General features: G+C 45.1%; 1 protein-coding gene across 9 annotated transcripts in view; it reads left to right on the top strand.

The window, feature by feature from the left end:
* Window positions 1-17,552, top strand: part of ZMYM4 (zinc finger MYM-type containing 4) — a 1,284,131-nt gene that overhangs the window by 553,837 nt on the left and 712,742 nt on the right. For 6 of the 9 annotated variants that reach the window (XM_086956525.1, XM_086956517.1, XM_086956523.1 and 3 more), the window contains 5 exons: window positions 2,057-2,231; window positions 2,664-2,876; window positions 3,701-3,854; window positions 5,788-5,903; window positions 5,999-6,274. In XM_086956525.1, the coding sequence (XP_086812651.1) occupies window positions 2,057-2,231; window positions 2,664-2,876; window positions 3,701-3,854; window positions 5,788-5,903; window positions 5,999-6,274 (934 nt within the window). The remainder of the gene's footprint in view (window positions 1-2,056; window positions 2,232-2,663; window positions 2,877-3,700; window positions 3,855-5,787; window positions 5,904-5,998; window positions 6,275-17,552) is intronic. The other 3 variants (XM_086956522.1, XM_086956524.1, XM_086956526.1) reach the window with 1 other exon arrangement.

The following is a 17,552-nucleotide window of genomic DNA, read 5'->3' as shown; positions in this document are numbered from 1 at the left end:
AACAAGTGAGTTCAGTCGGGCGCCAATCACATTTCCTTCCCTCCCTGTGGGTGCGAAAATTTCTTTCTACCTAGATCAGTGGCAAAAAATTACCTCCGACCGCTGTGTTAGACCTTGTCAAGCATGGGCACACCCTAGAATTTGTCACCAAGCCGCCAACAACTCCGCCCAAGGGACCCCCTCCCCCTCGTCTTCACTTATTGTTCAAGGAAACTTATTCAATGTTTCTCAAGAACGCTATAGAAAAGGTTCTTCAGAAACACAAAGGGTTCTACTCCTGTTTTTTCCTCAGCAAAAAGAAATCCGGGGAATGGCGACCAATTCTGGACCTTCACAACCTAAACAGGTTCCTCAAAAAACAGGGTTTTCGTATGATCACCCTGTCGGAGATTCTGAGCTGCCTGAACGAGGGAGATTTTATGGCTTCCCTAGACATAGAAGATACATACTTCTACATCCCAATTCATCCGAAACATCGGAAGTATCTCCGATTCACTCTGGCTGGCACCCAATATCAGTTCAAAGTGCTCCCGTTTGGGCTCAAATCGGCTACAAGAATATTCACAAAGTGCCTGCGTACAGTAGCGGCAACGTTGAGTTGACACTAGAAAATATCGGCCGTGCTGCGACATGGAGAAATGTCCACACGTTCACGAGACATTACTGCCTGCAGTCAACAAGCCAAGAAGATGCAGCAGTTGGTCAGGCTGTCTTACGACACCTATTTCTTTAAGAACGACTCCAGGTAACCTGTGTTCTTTAATTTGGTATCTATACAGAAAATTCTATTTACATATTGATATATAGAAATAATGTATTTTAAGGTGTATATATATATATATATCTGGAAACCCTCAAACCACTTCCTGAGTTCTCCCAGCGGCAGTCAGGCGAGGAAAGAGACGCAGACCTCCGGAGCTTTTTCAAGTGGGCAATATTTTATTTCAGTGACCCAAACACAACGCGTTTCAAGCCCGTAAGCCCTTGATCACGTATATATATATATATATGCAAGTTTTGATGTTAGCAAATGGATGTACGTGATGTTAGATATCCATGTTTTTTGCTACTCTATGAATGTTCATTTGAATTTCTGATCATGTTTTAATTCTGAAAAGTTCAGTTGCCTTACTCTAGTTGGTTGTTCATAATACTGTATCTGGGAGTTTAGCAGTACAAGTCTCCCACCATCCGCAACTGACTCCTACCTGGCATACTGCTTACTATTCTGATTCCGGCATGTGAATCTATGAAAGGTACCCCAATACTGGATAAGAAAACAAGTTACTTACCTGTAACTTTAGTTATTTAGTATTGGTGTGTTTTATCGATTCGCATGCACCCACCCTCCTCCCTGGAGAGTCAGTTCTTTATTTGGGATACTCATTTCCCACTTGTGCTAATGAAAATCTGAGGAGAACTGGCTCTGCAGAGACGGTTCTAGAAGCTGCTGCTAGCTGATTGGTTCGGACAAAGACTTTGGTGTTTTTAGCATACTGATGTAGATAAGCTACTAGGATTTGGGCCTCCGGCCTTTTCCTGAGGGCCTACTACTGTTATTTACCTTTAGCACTGCTATTTTATTTACTGTGGGACTCCCGCCTCGGCGACAGGGAATGATTCAGGCATGTGAATCTATGAAAGACACCAATACTGGATAACTGAAGTTACAGGTGAGTAACTTGTTTTCTTCTCCCAGAAGTTTCATGTGTAATAGAAGTGACTTATCATACTTAATTTTCTTTATATTGTTGGTAAATTCTTTGCTGCTTTTGAACATATAATCCATCAGGAGATAGATGAAACATACCAATGTTCATAAAATAGTACACAATTATCGAACCCTAAACATTTACATATCTCATCATGCAAAGTTTTAGATTTTTCTAGCTCAATTAAAATTTGTCTAGGATGACGCTTTATTATTTTTGGACTGCAGAAAACACTTCAATCTGCGTACTTCTGCACAGATTAACTTCGAATTAAAACTGGTCTTGCCCTATTGTACTCGGCTAAATACAAATGTGCGTTCTCATGATGTTTTTTTTTTGTTCAGAGAAATTTTAAATCCTAAAGATGTCATCACTGCCCAGTTCGACAACACCAGCTCTAGCAAGGATTTCTGCAGTCAATCGTGTCTCTCTTCGTATGAGTTGAAAAGAAAACCTGTGGTCACCATTCATACGAACAGCATTTCAACGAAGTGCAGCATGTGCCAGAAAAATGCAGTTGTGAGTTTTATTTTTAATATATGGAGCTTATAAACTTCAGTTTGTGTTGGTTCGCTTGAGTGCTAGAATTTCAAATAGCTTATTATAAACTTACAGGAAAACTCTATTACTACTTAAATTTGAAGGACATGATGTGTTGGAGGGAAAACTGCTCTTGGGCATGTGAACAAATTAATTTCAGTAATTGAGTATGGTTGGCGTTGCTAGGGAAATCAACTATTATAATCAAGCCTTGGGACCAGTTGATAATACTATTGAACCCTACATTATTTTTTTGTAAGCTTGAACATCGACGATTTGGCTCCCCAATTTGGCAGATGTGGAACCCACTAGGTGATCACTAGCGTCGTGTTCTTAGCCACTGTGCTCCAGACTTCATTGTTTTGAAGTTTATATAGGACAGAAATAAAATCTTTCTTTACCTTCCTTCAGATTCGACATGAAGTCAACTACCAGAATGTGGTACACAAACTGTGCAGCGATGTTTGCTTCTCAAAGTTCCGTTCTGCAAACAACTTGACAATGAACTGCTGTGAAAACTGTGGGGGTTATTGTTACAGCGGTTCTGGGCAGTGTCATATGCTTCAAATAGAAGGGCAGTCGAAAAAGTTCTGCAGTTCAACATGTGTCACGGCTTACAAGCAGGTACTGTGTGTTTGCAGCTACTTCATTTCCACAAACAATTACTTTCATCCAGCAGGGAACTGTAGTCTACTGAAATATCCTGATAATAAGCAGTTCTGTGGACTACTGAGTCGTGATGTTACAGCATTAAATGATTGCAATAATTTCTCCCCAATGTGTAAGATAGTCAGCCTGCTGGAGAAGTCTGTCCCATAAATCTCCATCAGTATTAGATTTTTTTTAACTTGTGTTTGATGCTTAGTGAGAAACATACTCAAAATTCAACTCTATTGTTAAGCTGAGGGATCGTAAATTCTTCTGTCCTACTCTAACCCAACAGCGTCTTTCGTTCTGTACAAATGTATTCTAATTTCTTCTTGTACACATTATCTCAGGCGCTTTGGTGGCAGGCATGCACAGTTCCATTATTCAGACTCGTATGTTGAGTCCAATGTATATATATTCGAAAAGAATTTGCTTCAGGTAAGATTGACTGAGAGGTTTCTGGTGAAAATGTTTAGTTGAGTGTAGGCTATTGTACCTAAAAAAACATGTTCTCTGTGGGTACTTTAAATTTGATTTGACTTCCTTAGATTTTAATTTTATACACTAAAACTTCATTTAAATAATTTCTGTGAGCGAAACAGAAGGCTTCCTTGATCTTAAAACCTATTTTAGGTGAACTTTATGTAAAATCTGTATCTGGAGAAGTGGAAAGATCAGCATCTACCTTCTTATATTATTTGATCATTTAGTACTGTAGTCAGGCCTTCCTTAGTATAGAAAATGTAGGATTTGCTTTCCAAGCCCATTAAATACACTTTAATGTTTTTCTTTCATATCAGAAGTCTGCAAAGATTACACCTTGTGCGCTGTGCAAGTCCCTGAGGTCCTCTGCTGAGATGATTGAGCATACAAACAGCTTGGGCAAGACTGAGCTCTTCTGTTCTGTAAACTGTCTATCCGCCTACAGAGTTCAGATGGTTACCTCTTCAGGTAGTTGTATGCATTGGAAATCTTTACCTTAACACCATTAAGTAAACTTTTAATCTTCTGAAGCCCAAGTGACTGTCCTGCTGCCCCTAATTGACTGGCACTCTGCGAGACCATCCATCTCCGGAACTGCATCGTTGGTGGGTTGTCCTCCTGTGTAGTCCCGATATCCGCTGCCATATCGCTCATACTTTCCCCCAGTAGGTTGGACGTCCCAGTCTTCCTGTGTCCTCTCACTTCAGATGTCCATCCATTTGTCTCTTCTCGAACCGGCAGTCTGTCCTCTTATATCCCCTCTGAATCGATGATATGTCTTCTCACCCTCTTCGCATCAGCTGTCCTTCCTTCCCTTTCACAACAACCGGCCATCTGAACGACCATCCTTCTGACCCTATCCTTCTACTCCCTCAAATGCGCTGTCTGTCCTCCTGCTCCCTGTTATCTACCTATCATCCTTAGCCTCGTCTGCTCAACCTTCTGTCATCGGCTTGTCCGTTCTCCTGTAACCCTCATTGACCGTGCATCTATGCTCCATCCACCAAATAACTGCCCATTCAACCCCCATTCCACCTTCCATTATCCCATCACCTTCATCCCCATTGTCACATACTACTAGTCCTGCACCTAACTGTCCAAAATGTCCCCATTTTATCACACCACCTGCCCAGTGTCATGCCATCATCCTGCCATTTTCTCACCTGCTTTCCAAGGTCCCTTCGTCATCCTGCCCCACCTACTGACCTGCTTCCTCCCACCCTTTTTTCACGTAGGCAGTGCCTTTCTCCTCCTGCCCACCATTCACAGCACTGACTGCTAAGCTTCCTGCCTACTCACTTTTGCCCCTTTCCTCCCAACTACATGCACCATTTTCTGCCCTTTTTCCTTGTTATATCACTGGTTGTTCGTCCATTCTTCTGCCCTCTTTTCTCTTACCCCACACGAAGTCCACTATTTTTCCATCCTGTAAGCTGGCAAGCTTCCTGTTCAACTGCTGTGGTCATCTGGCCAACTGTTGTCCTGTCCTTCCGCCAATTGTCCAGCTGTCTTACCGTCACCCCAGCATATCCTCCATTATCCAACATATCCATCGTCCTCCCTATGCTGTGCTTTCCTCCTCCCACATGCCCACTGCTTCCTATTATCGATGGTCTCTTCCTCGCTGCTTCCCCGTTAACTCATCCCCTGGATTCAGAGTTTCTATGTCATTATGTCCTTTGCAAGTGTCAGGAGTCATAAACAATGGAACCGACTGCTCACAAGTACTTGTTGCTTCACTAATTAATTTTTACTGCATTTCGGAACTCTTGTGCAAATTAATTTTTTCAATTGAAATACAATCTGTGAAATGCTCTTCAAGAAATGCACATGAAAGAAGAAATATTGATGAAGTAATTTAGAGTCAGATAACTTGTTAGACAATTGAAGTGAGGAGCGGAGGTGTTTAGGTGTAAACAGATTGGTTCCTTTGGGAACAGCTTCAAATTGAATTAGCTTGTTTCTTCTATTCATCATGCTCTGAGAAATGTGATGGAACATCGAAAGTAATTGCTGTACCTTCTATTTTGCCAGGCCAGTAGTTATGATGACTTGATATAAGCGTCCAGTCATCCTTGAAGACATTTTTGTACTTGCAAGTGATAGTAAAAGCCTTATGTGCTTTGTGCTGTTTTTTTCTTATCTAAGCTGGGATTCTAGAAGATTTTATCTGTTTTACTTGCAAAGCACTTACTGAAACATTAAGTTATTAAGCACAACATGATTGAATATCTGACTAGCATTGTCAAGATTTTAGTCTAGCATAAATAAGAAACGCTCAGGTCTACACTGGAGAAACCAACCTAAAATTATTCCTGCCCTTAACTTCCATTTCAGTGCTGTCACGTTTTGGGTTATCTTAAGTTACTGTAAATAATTTATTGACCTTTTCCATCTTTTTAAGGTGTGCAGGTTCAATGTAACAGTTGCAAGACTTCTGCAGTACCTCAATATCACCTCGCAATGTCAGATGGAAGTATCCGTAATTTTTGCAGTTACACCTGTGTTGTTGCTTTCCAGGTAATTTGAATGCTTTTATTTTGCAAGGCTAGGGTGATTTGTGCTGCTTGCCAGTAATTGTCATTGAGTGCTCTTATGTCTATGCCGCCCCACAGAACTTGTTTAACAAGCCAGCAGCAATGAACTCTTCAGTCGTGCCTCTGTCCCAGGGTCAAGTAATTGTCAGCATTCCTGCCGGTACACAAGTAACCTCTGGGAACACGACCCCCACTGTAGTCTCCAGCACTTCTGTCAGCAGCTCGGCCGCCGCTGGATTGCAGAGATTGGCTGCACAGTCCCAGCAAGTGTCTTTTGCCCGCACAGTAGTGAAGCTGAAGTGTCAGCACTGTACTCGACACTTTGCCACCAAACCAGAAGTTCTTGACTATAAGGTAAAGTGAAATACAAGTAGCTATTGGGGGGGTGTGTTGCACCAGAGTGAATTTTGAGAATGTGGTAGGGGGCAATCATGCAATACAACATTGATTTTTCTTGTAATTGTTTTTAGTAATCGCCAGGAGAATAAAATCTAACGTTAAACCTGTGTTGAAGATGTACCAGACTGGTTTGATGGGGAATGTCCATTTTACTTTTATCTCTGCTGCTTTTGATCTCTGTGTGGGTATTTGTGTTGCTGCTTTGAACTTGAAGGATAGATAAATTCTCAGCTTGGAAACCTTTATGCAACCAGATAAGGACAACACGTTCTCCAGTATTCGGGTATCTTTCATAGATTCACATGCTTGAATCTCTCCCCATCGTCTGAGTGGGAGTCCCACGGTACATAAAAATAGCAATAAATATGCATAAAATAACCATATAATTGGTAAATTAGAACCAGGATGTAAAATAGCTAGAAGTTAATAGGAAAAAATCTTACACTTTCATGACTCGTCCAAGTCATTATATATATTCCAAACTACAGCCAATCAGGTGACAGCACCCGCCAGAATGTTCTCCCCATGGTCTCAGGCTCTCAGATTTTCTACTGCTCGTCGTGTGAAGCGAGTCTCCCTGAGCTCTGCTCAGTACTTATCAAATTTCTTAAGAATTACTTCATTTTATGATGTCGTCTTCTAAGAAATCTCTCTTTAGACCTTGTGCTGAGGTCGCCCAGACCAGCCTCTCCGGTGGATTCGGTGTCCCATCACCCTCAGGAAGCTCACACCACGGAGGTGAAAGGGAAGAAGGAGAATTGGATGACCGATCACTACTTACGGAATGGGATAACTATTGAATACAAACTGTCTCCTTCTACTGTTTTTGGGAAGCTCCGGCTGTTTTCTGAAGACCCCCACAAGAAGTGCATTTACTGCTTGTATCTGGACCACCAGGTGAGACTACATAATTTGCAGAACTTTCCCTCAAAAGACCTTGAGGGACAGAGAGGGACGTCTACTTCTGTAGCTACAGAATATTGAGGACCAAGTCAACCCCTTATCTGATGTGAGGAGTGTTTCCTCTGTCAGGACTGCTTCTTCTAAGAGGACTAACAACACGGATTTGACTTCTCCTGGGGCTAAGGTGTTGATAAAACAGCACTCCTCTAAGAGTGCTGAGTTGCCTTGCACATCTAAAAAGGCTCCTCCCTAGTAAGGGTAAAACTCTGCCCTCTACACCCCCGAGAAAGACTACAAAATATCAGGCTTCCAAACCCATTTCTGACGGATTTACCTCAGAAGCGGGGTCCCTCGACGACGATGTCTTCGTCGACAAAGCCTGCCGTCGCCGCTACGTCAACTGCAACTTTCTAGTCTCCAAAGCCTCAAATGATTGTCGTCGGTGTCCTCGCCGTCGAAACTGGTGTCTGTCTCCGTGAGACCAACCACGTCAGTCACTTCCTTCTCGTCGACGACGTTGGAGTTTGCCATTGACGTCCCTTCGTCGACGAAGAATAGAACATCCTCGTCATCGACTGCCTCGTCGATGGCCACCTTGTCGGCGATTGCCTCGTCGACAACCACCTCGTCGACGCTACTATCTTCATGCACTGGTCATCAGGTTTGGTCTTCGTCTGCAGCCACAGCATCCTCCAGGTTATTTATGATAGTCTACATAATTGCCACAGTCGACAGCAGCGCCTACCTTGCTTCAAAGACGCAGATTTTCTTGGGAGGTCCTCTCTCCAGTTCACACCTCCCCGAGTAGAGTTCCTCTTGCATGGCCCGAACAATTATTGGATTATGGGGCCGAAGAGGAAAAGTCTGATCAGAATGATAGATTTCGTACTGCTAGGAGCCCTTCAGAGCTCTTCATTAAATTTCATGATGAAGATCAAGAACTACTACCCTGAGACTGCTCCTTCAGCTCCAGAGTCAAACCCTACTACACAAATGCCTCTATCTCTTTTAAACAATTTGCAGCACATGTTGGACGACTACTATCGCCGCTTTCCTCTGTCTGAATTGGCTTCTTCTGTCCCACCAACACCCATTCCTCAACCTTCATTAGTGCTGAGGTCGCCCAGACCAGCCTCTCCCGTGGATTCGGTGTCCCATCACCCTCAGGAAGCTCACACCACGGATGGTGAAAGGGAAGAAGGAGAATTGGATGACCGATCACTACTTACGAAATGGGATAACTATTGAATACAAACTGTCTCCTTCTCCTGTTGACTCACCTCCAGTTGACATAGGAGGTTTGCATGTGCTGATGGAGAGAGCAGCACAACGGTTCCTCCTTCCTATGGAAACCAAGAAGGATGATTGTTTACTTTACGATTTTAAAGACCAGCCGAGGAGACCAGTGAGAACAATCCCAATTATTGACTTGATTTGGCAGAAAGGACTAAAAGTCATGAAGACTCCTGCCTCTATTCCTGCGGTCCTCCCTCGTCTCGAAAAGAAATACAAGGCAGCGGATAATTCACCAGCATGTCTGATAGGTCAGCATAAGGCAGATTCCATTATCTCCCAAGCAGCACAACGCCGAGCAAGGAACCCCTCCTCTCCATTGATGCTCCCGCTGATCGGATGGGAGACGTCTAGACTCCTTTGGGAAGAAACCTTCGACCATGGCGGCCACTGCGCACTGTCTGTGCAGCTAATGCGCTGGCCATCTTATGCTGCTATGATAGACAGATGTGGTCAGATATCTCTCCCTTCATCGAGATGTTACCTGAACTCTCCAAGTCAGAAGCACTCAAAATCCTCCAGGAGGGAGATCGAACCTCAGCTGAGATTATCGATTCTGCTGTGGATGTTGAGTCTGCAGGTTTTCGAGAACTGGCAGGTGCTGCGGTGCTGCGGGACAGGGCTGGTTGAAATCAACTCATTTCGTCAGGAAGTTCACACGAAAATAATTGACATGCTTTTTGAAGGCGAGTCTCTCTTTGGCCAACATATTGATGATGCCCTCCACGCCATTAAAAATATACTGAGACAGCAAGATCTTTTGGTACTCTTCAGAAACCGCCTTTTTGAGGCGCTAGAGGCCATGGATCCTACTCTGGTCGAGGAGGCTATAACCAGTCGAGACAATACCAGTACTATCAAGGTAACCAACGTTACTCTTCTCGGACAACAATCCGTCAGGCAACAACCGACTACATCATATATACAGAACAGACGGAAGTCCTCCTACCGCGCACATGACAGGTCTAGGAAGCAGTGACACCTGCCACCTGCTCTAACGCTCATGCCTACACAAGTTGGAGGAAGGATCTCCAGTTTTTACTCAACCTGGTCTGCTATAACCACAGACAAATGAGTCTTGGACATTGTGGCCAAAGGTCACCTTCTAAAGTTTGTAAAACTTCCTCCGAATTCTCCTCCCAAAGGCCCGTCTCCAGCTCATCTCACAGAACTTTTCTCCCAAACAAATTTAATGTTAAGGAAGGGAGCGATCAAAGTTGTTCAAAATTACAAAGAGGCACTGGTTTCTATTACAGATTTTTTCTAATGAAAAAGAAATCGGGAGAATGGCGCCCCATTCTGGATCTTTGTTCCCTAAGCAAATATCTCAAAAAGAAATCCTTCTGGATGTTTACTCTCCAAGAAGTCCTTGAACTCCTCACTGTGGAGGATCACATGATCACCCTCGATCTCCAAGACGCTTACTTTCATGTCCTGATTTTACCCAGACACAGAAAGTTCTTGAGGTTCAGAGTAGCTGGCAGGGACTTAAAGTTCAAAGTCCTTACCTTCGGACTACGTTCCGCGCCTCGTGTCTTCACCAAGGTCTTGAAACCGGTGGCTGCACACCTTCGGCTAGAGGGGATTCACATTTTTCCTTATTCAGATGATTGCCTTATCAAGGCGAATTCTTTCACAGTTGCAAACACCCATACTCAGAGATGTCTGTCACTTTTCCAAACTCTGGGTCTTTCCATCAATCTAGACAAGTCTCAACACACCCCCCGCAAACAAGAACGTACTTGGGAGCCACCATAGACACTCTAAGGACACAAGCCTTTGTCTCAAACGAAAGACAACAAAAGCTTTGCAAGCTTGCCCAGCTACAACGAACAAAAAGGTGTGTTTCTGTCCCACAGTTCAAGCAACTTCGGGGGATGCTCTCATCCTGCATTCCCCTGGTCCCCAACTGTTGTCTCAAGATGAAACCCGTGCAAGAGGAGCTCCCCAAACAATGACTACAAGTTTCAGGGTCCTTCGGCGATCTCATCCACATCACTCCTTAGATACAGAAAGCATTGCTTTGGTGGACTTGCAAAAGGAACGTTGCAGCAGGCCTCTCATTCCTAGTGGAGGGTCCAAGTTTCGTCATCACCACGGACGCCTCCATCCAAGGGTGGGGACCACACCTTCAAGGACTCAGTCAACGGCAAATGAAATGCTCAAAAAAGGACTTGGCATATCAACCTTTTGGAGTTACTAGCGATCTTCCTGGCTCTAAAGTCTTTTCGCACCATCATTCTCGGAGCATCAGTGTTGATCCGAACGGACACCACAACAAGTATGCACTACCTACACAAACAAGGAGGGACAAGGTCTACTTTGCTGTCCCAGCAAGCCCATCAAATCTGAGATTGGGCGATCCGACATCGAATAACTCTGGCAGCGGTCCCGGGAGTATCCAACATCCTTGCTGACTCCCTCAGCAGGTCGACCGCGTCCAACCACGAGTGGGAGCGCCATCAACCAACGTTGGATCGTATATTTCTGAAGTGGGGTTGACCCGCTTTGGACTAGTTCGCGACCAGTCTGAACCGCAAATGCCCATTCTACTCAATTTGGCTTCCCCAACAAAACTCGTGCAGGAATGCGTTTTTGATGAACTGGTCACAGATCTATGCCTACGCTTTTCCGCTGATACAGTTGGTTCCCAGGGTTCTACGGAAAATGAAGAAAAAGCCTTGCAGCCTACTTCTCATAGCTCCCATGTGGTCCTTTCCAGTTCTGGTTTACCGAACTCCTCCTATCTGAATGCCATCCCATTCAGTTGCAAGCAATACCGAATCTCCTATGTATTCACAAACGGCAGATCTGCCATCCGGATCCTACATCTCTGCGCTTAGCGGCCTGGCGCCTGAACACCTTGAATTTGCTCATTTAAACATTCCTTCAGAATGCAGGGAGGTCTTCGCTAACGCTAGAGCGCCTTCCACAATCAAAACCTACATGCTCAAATGGAAGCGATTTTGCCTGTGTTGTCAAGCTGCCAACATTCACAAAATCCATGCAAAACCAGAACAACTTTTGCCTTTCTTTTTACATCTGTCAAGGTCAGGCCTTTCCCATTCTAGTCTTAAGGTATTTCAAGATTCCAACAGGATGATTCACACACTCTTTACTCCTCTAGGATCATTCAACAATTCTTCAAAGGATTGTTTTGTATGTTTCCTCCCATCCGCCGCCCACCTTCACCCTGGTATCTTAACATTGTTATGTCACAACTCATGCAACACCCATTGGAGCCTATTCATAAGACTGATTTGAAGTTTGTTTCATGGAAGATGTCTCTGCTGTTGGTTCTCACATCAGCGAGGCAGGTCAGTGACATTCAAGCCTTCACTATTAAACCACCTTTCCATCAATTCACCAAGGAATAGGTAGTGCGCCGCACTAACCCCATTTTTATGCCTAAAGTACCTTCTGATTTCCATCTCAATGAACCGGTCATTTTAAAGACTTTCTTTCCTAATCCTCAATCACCTGCGGAAAGGACTTTACATATTCTTTATGGCAAAAGATGTCTAAAATATTATTTACAAACGACATCCTCAATACGAAAATCTAATTAGCTTTTTATAGCCTATGGAAAAATGCACAAAGGACACCCAATATCCAAACAGTCCATTACTCGTTGGATTTCTGCTGCGATCGCTTTCTGTCAGCAAGCGGGTAGACCTCTACAGGCAACTCCTAGACACATTCTACTAGAGCAATCTCTTCTACTGCTCTCTTTGCTGGTGTGCCTCTTCATAAAATCTGCAGAGCTGCAACATGGTCCAGCAGGCACACCTTTAACAAGCACTACTGTCTAGAAGCTGCCAGAAATGCAGACATGTCTGTGGGACAATCGGTTCTCCGTTATCTTTTTAAATAAGGTGAACCTCTCTTCTTCCCTCCTCCTCATTGATGCATTCTTATGTACATATGTTATATTTATATATTGTTAAAGATATACATGTTTATTTTATAAAGTGTTGATATATATATATATATATATATATATATATATATATATATATATATATATATATATATATATATATATAATATAGATTTCTGATGGATTCATCTGCCTGTGGATTCCTCACCTTATGGATATCCCCTGCGCCAGCATTCCGCTGACATTTTTCCAAGCTCCTTGCGCCAACGAGGTCGTCCCAATGCCATGGCTCTGCACGTGACTCCGCATGACGTCACCGGAGCCATAAGAAGACCACGTTGGGGTGATGACGACAGTTCCCTTTTTTCCACGCTGTCGACGCTAACTGTTTTTCTGGGACACTCCATACTTTGGTTGGATACTTGCTATTTTCGATTGTATCTTTCTTTTTTGTCATGTCTGCTCAGTGGAAGTCCGGTTTTAAGCCCTGCAGGTGGTGCAGTAAACCTATGTCAATTACTGACCCGCATGAGGATTGTCTTTGGTGTTTATCTTTGGACTACGACGTCGAGGGATGTTCTTCATGCGGGAAGATGAATCCTAAGGTGTTTAAAGAGAGAGAAGCCAAGCTTTACATGGCCAAGAACAGAAAATGGGGGTCGAAAAAGGTCAAAATCCAGTTGTTCGACTTCGCACAACTCCAAGAAGAAGCATAAGAAGGGGAGAAATGCTTCTCGGCGCCGATCCTCTAAGTGTGTGGTGTCTAGGTCGCCTTCTCCTGCTCAACGTTGTGATAAAGACTTGCTTTTTCCTTCAATGTCTCCTCAGGTGTAACGGCTCAATCTCCTTCTTATAAGGGGACTCCAGAGCAGGAGACGACGCCGAGATACTCACTGACCAATCCGGCAGATGATTAGGTTCCTTCGGCTCCGGCTGTTCCACCTGTGGCTCCAGCGGCTCAGACTCCAGAGGTACCTCAATCGGATCTGGAACCAGCTTCTTACCCTCAGTTTCCGACCCCGGGTTTGGATCCCTCACATTTTTTGAATGCGATGTATGGTGTGTTCACCAGGGCCTTGTACCCCTCTGGCTTTGGTAGTAGATCCACTTTCGACGCCGTTCCCAGAGCTGTTGATGCTGCGTGTGGCGTCCCCAACGCCGCAACCGAAGATTCGTTTGAGGAGAGAGGCGCAGAGGTTATTGGAAGAGGAGCAGTACCAGGCTGAAGAGAGGGAGGAAGGAAGGAGAGGTGTATGACACAGAAGATGTGTTTGAGGATTTGTGTGAGGCAAGTGGGCTTGACACTTCTCCAGAGTGGGACTTTATTTCTCAAAAGGCTTCTCCCTCTAAGAATGATGCTCCTTATCCTACAGTTATTAGGAAGGCTGCAGAACGTTTAGTTTTGCAGCTTCCTGTGGTGGAGTATAAGCCTAATCTTCTCACGGAAGTGCTTCATTCTCCATCTTCGGTGGTTGAGGCACTTTTGCCATTTAATGATGCTCTGACTGAGCCAATATTCTGTGTGGTGCAACCCTCTTTTGGCACCTGCAGTTTTGAGGTCAGTCTCAAGAAGGTATAGACCTGCTCCTGGAGATCCGGTGTTCCTTTCCTCTCACCCCTCTCCTGAAAGTCTGGTGGTGCAGGCTTTTTGTTCGAAGCAGTCGACAGAGGCGTTTTCGCAGGCTCCCGCAGATGGGGATTCCAAGAAGTTTAAGCAATCTGTGAAAAGGTATTTTCTTAGGCCAGTATGGCACTGAAGTCTACCAACACCACTTGTCTCTTGGGCAGGTACATTCATGCTTTAATGGACTCTTTAAACAGCTTCTTCCTAAGTTATCTGAGGAGGACAGAGGGAATCTGAGTGAGGTGTTGGTGGATGCTCAAGCGGCACCTCGCAAGGTTATCCAGTCTAGTCTGGATACAGCAGATTCTGTTGCCAGAGTAATGGGTTCATACATTGCTACAAGGAGGCATGCATGGTTAAAATCTTCTGGGTTCTCTACTGACGTGCAGGCTGCTCTGATTGATTTGCAATTTGATGGTTGAAAGCTTTTCGATGAAAAAGCGGACTCTGCCCTGCAAAGATTTAAGGACAGTAAGGCAACGGCAAGGTCTTTGGGTCTGCAGACTCAGCCAAGAGGATATGGATATAAAAGATACAGTAGTTTTGGGTAGTCTTCCTTTCGTGGGTCCAGACAGCCTCAGCAACAGCAGCAGAACCCCTTGTATAGGAGCTTCAGGGGTAAAGGCAGAGGTCGCCTTTGTGGAACCGGACGTCAACCCTCTTCCTCCTCCTCCTCCCTCTACTTCCCCAACCCCTCTTGGTAATACAGGAAAGCAGCCCTGGATCCGCCATCCTGGATCATGTGGGACCTGTGGGAGGTCGGCTTACCTATTTTCTACTAGATTGGAAATTAATAACTTCGGACTATTGGGTTTTAGATCTTATAGAAAATGGGTACGCCCTTCCGTTCGGGGAATTCCCTCCTCCTTTCCTTCCTTGCCAGGGGTTTTGCACGGAGGACCATTTGCTTCTCCTTCAGAAGGATGTTCTTACCCTGTTACAAAAAGGTGCGATAGAGGTGGTTCCGGAGCAGGAAAGCGGTCTTTGATGCTAATCGCAGTATTTCCTGATTCCCAAGAAGGATGGCAGGTTACGTTCTATCCTGGACCTCCGAATCTTGAATCTGTTTCTCAAGCCGGAGAGATTCAAGATGTTCACCCTAGTGCAGGTTCTTCAGGTGCTGCAACAAGAGGATTAGATGGTGTCCATAGACTTGCAGAATGCGTATTTCCACATCCCAATCCTGAAGTAGCACAGGAAGTGTCTCTGTTTTACGGTTGGGTCGAAACATTACCAATTTGCGGTCCTTCCGTTTGGTCTTGCTACCGCACCTAGAGTCTTCACCAAGGTAATGGCAGTGGTGGCTGCCAATCTCAGGAGGTCGGGATTCCTGTTTTCCCCTACCTGGACGATTGGCTATTGAAAGCAGAGTTGCCAGAGATGGTGCGTCGTCATCTGCAGGTTACAACCTAGCTCTTTTACAAATTGAGTTTTTCGATAGTGTCTCACGTGGTACCCTCACAGTGCAACCTGTTAATAGAGGCGGTACTGGATACCACTGTGCGTCAATCTTTACCCCCTCCGCAAAGGATTCTCGATATTCAGGAAGTGATTTTACAAAGGAGCGGTTGTTCCAGTTCTGAAGGTTCTTCGCCTGCTCAGTCTGTTCGCTTCCTGTTGGTCAACCATGCACGCTGGCACATTAGGGCGCTCCAGTAATGTCTCCGCAGGCAGTGGTATCAGCACAACAGAGGTCTCGGGGAGTCTGTAAGGATTTCCAGAGAAGCTGCAGTGGATCTGCCTTGGTGGAGCATGGAGGGCAATCTGTCTCAAGGCAAGCCCTTCCATCTTCCTCCATCGGTGGCTAAAGTGATAACGGATGCCTCTACCCTTTGTGTGGGGTGCTCATCTGGGGGATCTGGAGATCAAGGGTCTTTGGTCTCTGGAGGAAAGGTTGCTTCACATCAACCTTCTGGAATTGTGGGCGATACGTTTGGCGTTCAAGGCCTTTCTCTTTTCCCTTCATGGTTACTCTGGTCAAGGCTTGGACGGACAATACCGCCTCAATGTGGTATGTCATCAAGCAGGGAGGAGTAGGGTCGTACCGTCTCTGCAGAGAGGCGTTGTGCCTCTGGTCCTGAGCTCGGGTCCAGCGGATTTGCTTGATGGCAAATCATCTGGCCGGGGTGCTGAATGTGCACGCAAATCTTCTGTCGGCCGTTCTCCACCGACCACGAATGGAGGCTTAATCCGGAGGTAGTGCAACACATCTTTCAGACGTGGGGAACTCCTCAGGTGGACCTGTTTGCCACTCTCGAACGCTCACTGCCTGTCATTCTGCAGTCCCCAGTTCCCGATGCAGGGAGCGTTGGGGGATGCGTTTCAGTTGAGTTGGAGCTCACAACTCCTTTACGCGTTTCCTCCCATACCTTTTGATTCCTCAGGTTCTGAGGAAGATTCACCAGGACCGGGCCCAAGTTATATTGATCGCCCAGATTGGCCAAGAAGGTTGTGGTACACAGCCTTCACCTCTCGTCGCACCCTCCGCTCTGTCTCCCTCTCAGGGTAGACCTCCTCTTGCAGTCGGTGGGGCAGGTTCTACACCCCCACCTACAGAGCCTGCACCTTCATGCCTGGATATTGAATTGGGGAACCTGAATTATTTTTCTCTTTCGTGCCAGACGTGGTGGATGTTATATTATCGGCCAGGTGACACTCCACCAAGTTTATCTATTCCTATAGGTGGTCAAAATTTGTTACATGGTGTGGAGAAAAATCTATTGATCCTTTGAAGGCACATCTTTCTGATGTTCTTTGTTTTTTACTTAATTTGGCTCAGCAAGGTTGTGCTAGAGACACTGTTAAAGGATATTTGTCTGCTTTGTCGGCATTTCTTTGTTTGCCTAATTAACATTCTCCAATAGTCTTAAGATTTGCTAAGGGGTTTACTAATATGTTTCCGCCCACTCCTTTTATTATGCCCCAGTGGGATTTAAATCTGGGGTTAACTTTTTTAATGGGTTCCACATTTGAACCTATGCATAGTTGTCCCTTGCGGTTACTGACATTCAAAACGGTCTGTTCGAGGCATATGAGCTGCAGATCTCACACTGAGCATTAGATCGCCACCTGTTGGGCTCGGATGATTGCATGTTGTTGTCGTCTTGGAAGAAGTCTTTGTAGCACGTGATAGGTGACTCCTCCCTTAGACGATAGTGCGCATGGCCATCAACTCCATCCTTAGATTGTTTTTTCCCGCCACTGGGTTTGGAGGTAACTTTTAAGCTCCAGTTCGAAAACGATTTACTAAGTAGTTCGACATGTGCAAAACTTACTTCAACTGTTCTAAACAACTTTTAACATCAATAACCATTGACTCGATCTCGTCAGCTCGATTCCAGTCATCGATGCGGGCTGTCGGCCCTATCCACATCGTGAGGCCTTCACCTCATGGAAAGGACGCCGTTCAAGAAATGCCCAGAGTGTGGAGCAAAGTTCCCGCACAGTGACCAGCACAAGGTCTGTTACCTGTGCTTATCACCGGAACACGACGAGTCCAGCTGCCCAGCCTGCGCATCCTTTCGATCCAAGAA

The sequence above is a fragment of the Lissotriton vulgaris genome, chromosome 2_1 (assembly GCF_964263255.1).
Source record: "Lissotriton vulgaris chromosome 2_1, aLisVul1.2, whole genome shotgun sequence".
Taxonomy (NCBI): Eukaryota; Metazoa; Chordata; class Amphibia; order Caudata; family Salamandridae; genus Lissotriton; species Lissotriton vulgaris.
Note: the sequence above shows the minus strand (reverse complement) of the source record. Positions and strands in the feature narration are given on the sequence as shown.